Source organism: Hibiscus syriacus, unplaced genomic scaffold, assembly GCF_006381635.1.
Source record: "Hibiscus syriacus cultivar Baekdansim isolate YM2019G1 unplaced genomic scaffold, ASM638163v2 tig00111708_pilon, whole genome shotgun sequence".
NCBI classification, from domain to species: domain Eukaryota; kingdom Viridiplantae; phylum Streptophyta; class Magnoliopsida; order Malvales; family Malvaceae; genus Hibiscus; species Hibiscus syriacus.
In genome coordinates, this window is record NW_024063159.1 from 598,269 (window position 1) to 602,454 (window position 4,186).

The 4,186-nt window shown below is 33.6% G+C and overlaps 1 protein-coding gene across 1 annotated transcript; it reads right to left on the minus strand.

The window, feature by feature from the left end:
* Nucleotides 1-376: 376 nt before the first annotated feature.
* LOC120168127 (omega-3 fatty acid desaturase, endoplasmic reticulum-like) lies at nt 377-2,398 on the minus strand. Its single transcript, XM_039176962.1, has 8 exons — nt 2,058-2,398; nt 1,881-1,970; nt 1,727-1,793; nt 1,538-1,630; nt 1,234-1,419; nt 1,056-1,136; nt 852-989; nt 377-666 (listed from the first exon to the last, which is right to left on the minus strand). Exons 1-8 carry the CDS (start codon nt 2,381-2,383, stop codon nt 481-483), a joined length of 1,167 nt encoding a protein of 388 aa, XP_039032893.1. The 5' UTR covers nt 2,384-2,398; the 3' UTR covers nt 377-480.
* Nucleotides 2,399-4,186: the final 1,788 nt, after the last annotated feature.

Below are 4,186 nucleotides of genomic sequence, written 5' to 3' on the forward strand. Positions count from 1 at the left end.
ACAAGCAGTCAACAATCAACATTAAAATTAGTATCGACGCGATCAATAAAGATGAAAAGAAAAAGTGATGAACATTGTACTAACGAGAGAAAATTAGGATAAAAAACTTAAAATTTTATTACGTAATAATTTTCTAACATAGAATGAAATATTTTTTTAATATAGTTTCTGAAACATATTTTTTGAACTCTATGATAAAAATAAGATAATCATCTGCATATCAATATATTGATAATATATCAATAAAAAAATTAAAACAACAAAATATCTAAAAATGGAATAATTTCGTTATATAAAATTATATAATAAAAATGTATTTCGGTGTCCTATTTTCACCATTTTTGTGTTTTGGTGAGATTACTGAAACTTGAACATTAATTATTTGAAGGGGGAAAAAAGAGAGGAAAAAGCACAAAGACCTTTAAGCGAAAAGAATAAAGGCCCTTTGTTTTAGCTCTACGTTTTCTGCAATAGTTAAAATTATTCAGATTTGCGAGTCCAAAACATGTTTGGATCCGTCTCATAAAATACTACATCTCCGCTGTTGCTCACATAATGATCTTCTCTAAGGCTTGACGCTAGAATTTTTAATAAGTGGATAGGAATCGGCCCTGATTTCTGCGGCTCCCGATAGTATTTTCCAATCACCGGTTTCGCTGCTTTCGTCTGCAACATGCAGAAAAAAACATTAGTATTAACCCGCATCAATCCAGGTTGATAGAAAGACCTAATTGATACATTACAAATACTTGGATGACTTAATAGAATGTTTTAAAATTTGGATACTAATTTAGAGTTTAAGTTTGAGGACACTTGTTGGACTTAATCCCAGAAAAATTAAGAATACCTACAGCTTCAACTAAGTGATAATGGGGGATCTGAGGGAAGAGATGATGAATGACATGAGTGCCAATGTCATGCTGGATTTTGTTGAATACACCGTAGTCACGGTCAACTGTCGTAAGCCCTCCTCTCAGGTAACTCCATTCCTGTAAGTTCAAACAGTAACCAATTTTGAACATAAATCGTTCGATGATGGAGGTTTAATTAATTACCTTGCCACGGTACCAAGGAAGTTTCCGCTCATATCCATGGTGATGAAGGTAAGTCACTAAATCCAGCCATACGACGAAAATCTATGGAAATTGGTAAACATCATTTTTCAATCATGTTAAGTTATATAGTAATAGTATTACCGGAGAAATTCTGGATTTTTGTAAGACTGGGGCATACCAAGTAGGGAACACCGTAGAGCTTGAATGTCATGGCTGAACCGAATTCAAAGGATAAATAGACAAGGAAACCAACCATTGCAATCCAACAGGCTGTTGAAGTCAATATTTGCTTCCTGTCTTGTGGAGAAAACAAGCTGCTGTAGGGGTTGAAGTGAGATCCTGTCTTTCCTGGACTTCTGTACCACTATAATAATCATGCACCAAATTTAATTACTTCACTTCGATTGTCCAGCAGCATATTATTTATAGGTGCTCGTGATTTTAGATCTAGGTCTTTTTAAAAAAAATGTAAGGTGTCTCACCAAATACATAGGGTATGCAAATAGGGGGAAGGGGATAGAGAATCTCAGAAGTTTCGTTCTGATGCTCAGATCTTTGTAAACCTTCTCAGGCATCTGAAAATAATAATAATGAAAAAAAGAGGGTAGTTAAATCTTATACTGTTTTAAAGAGGATTGTATGAACCGAGTGAACTCAGTTAGATACATTACCGGAACCCAAGACTCGTCCTTTTCAACATTCCCATGGTTTTGATGGTGAGTTTTATGGCTTATTCTCCTACAAAATTTCCAAACGATGTTTGATGTGATTGCATATGTAACAGAAAGATCAAATGTTAAACCTGATAAAGTACTGAGCTTTTACCATCCATGGTAAGGAACAAGGATTGCAGAATGTAAAATATGACCCACCACATTGTTAAGAATGGGATCATCAGAGAAGCTTCCATGGCCACTGCAAAATCCAAAACAAATCAGAGTTGATCAACTGATACGAACAAACTGTCAAACCCAGAACTGGGAATGGATGTTCGATTAGTACCAATCGTGTCCGAGGACGAAGAGAGCCCAAAACATGGTTCCTTGAGCAACCCAGTAGACAGGCCAGAAGAACCACGTGTCGAAATAAGCAGCAGCTGCTAATAATGAAAAGACGACGATGACATCCCTCAAGACATAACTCATTGACCTCCATGGATTCTTGACCCAACAGTGCTTTGGAATGGCAGCTCTGATATCAGCGATACGAAATGGAGGGGCTGCACTTGGATCAAAATCATCTTGGCCGTTCATCGCATTAACGCCATTCTTGTACTCTTTTTTATCCTCCATTGTTTTTGCAAATGAATCGTTGATTGAAGGACCCATTTTCTCTCAAATCCCAGTATATCTCTCTCTCTGCAAATCCCAGTTATAAGACATAAAAAGATGAAAAGGAAAAGAAAAAAGAGTAAAGGGTGTTTTCGGTGTTGTTGGAAGAAAACATTAATATATTCCAAACATTCAGACAATTACTTTTCAATGTTTGTTCTTTATCATAATAACCAGAAAAAAAGAAACTCAATAATTGAGAATCTGTGTGCATGCATGTTGCTGTTATTGTAATGATTTTCCGACAAATCAAGGAAAATTGTGTACGGATCAAAGGCCTTCCCCCCCCCCCCACCAATTGAAAGTTGCAGACAACAGAGGTTTAAAAAATCTTTTTATTTCTTTTGGATGCTTTGTTTTCTTATTTAATTTCCCATTTCCTTATGGGATGCTTTGGAAATTAAAAATATTTACTTCCATTTTTGTTTCTCCTAATTAAGATAAATGCTTCCTATATCATGTTTGGGAATAAAGTAAAGAATTTTATATTGAGTTTAGGGTTGAAGTTTTAAGCTTGAGATTCCCATAATAATATCTACTCCAATTGATAACGTGTACCAAAAAAGAATAATCAGAAAGCAAAATTAGGGTTCATCCTGGACCACGATGCAACAGTAACCATTAATGTAGGGAGAAACATACGAACATATAGTACAACGATAATATTTAAAAGTAAATAACCTAGTGGTTAAAAGATGTGTTTTTTTCCCTAAAAGTCTTGAGTTCAAACAGTTACGTTTATAAGAGTACGTGTGTTGTCAATAACTAAGAGATATTCCGAATAGATACTACTTCGTAATCAATTTAGACTATTCAAAAGAAAAAACAACAGCAAGATTGACAATAAAAATAAATTCTTTAAAAAACTAAGTCTCAAGATCAATGACTGATTGCATAATGGACTGAAAGGACTGACAGAGGGATTGTTTTAAAACTAGAGTTTGAAAATTCAAATAAGAAAGAATTTATAAAAAAAAAAACTAAAATAAAGTAAGAGAAAAGAGATGCAGAACGTACCGAGATGAAACTGAAATTACCAAGTTTTCAATGCAATGAAAACTTTAACAATTTTTTTTCGTTTGGTTTTTTTGGGGTACAGATTTGTGTAGTTTTATTACAAGTAAGGGAACGACATACTTCATGTTGGTCGTTACCTTAAATTTTTAAAAGAAAATATGGAAAATGAAAAACTTTAGACAGTGGAGGAGCATATAGTTCCTTGTTTTAAGAACCGTTTCCTTGGTCATGCTTCAATTTAGGCTTTTGAAACCTAATCTATTATTAATCTCTTCAAAATTCACGGATTCTCCTGATTTTTTTCTCCCTAAACTGTGCATTCTGTCTGAAATTTTCTTTCTTTGTATTAGCCAAGGGAATATATAGTTTATGATTAAAATTTTAATTATTTTTACTGTGAAAAAAATTAGCTTCACCAATTGTCACTTCCATATGATATGTATAGGCATGGATGCACTTATTCAAATTGCATTAATAGTGTTCTTTTTATATATATTGTATATGTCTATCTTATTGTTTATATTTAAAATTTATAGTTGTTTTGTACGAACTAATTTACCTTAATGGTTAAATGAATCGTTGTTATTTATAAAAGTCACGGGTTTGAACATTAGCGACTGTAGCAGGGTGATTGCGGGTTTGAACATTAGCGACTGTAGCATGGTGATTGAGTGTTTATTATCAAACATGTCTTTATTTTATCTATTTGTGTTCTCAAGGTGCTTTGGTTGTACATACCCCTTTCCTTTGGTTAGTTGGATGTATTTTCTTTATATATTTTGT

Excerpts from the sequence above, each read along its gene's own strand:
- LOC120168127 (XM_039176962.1), bottom strand. The coding sequence starts at position 2,383 with ATGGGTCCTTCAATCAACGATTCATTTGCAAAAACAATGGAGGATAAA. Across the intron at positions 1,971-2,057 it reads TTCGTCCTCGGACACGATTG|TGGCCATGGAAGCTTCTCTG; the intron begins GTACTAATCGAA and ends TGGATTTTGCAG. Across the intron at positions 1,420-1,537 it reads TTGCATACCCTATGTATTTG|TGGTACAGAAGTCCAGGAAA; the intron begins GTGAGACACCTT and ends TGATTATTATAG.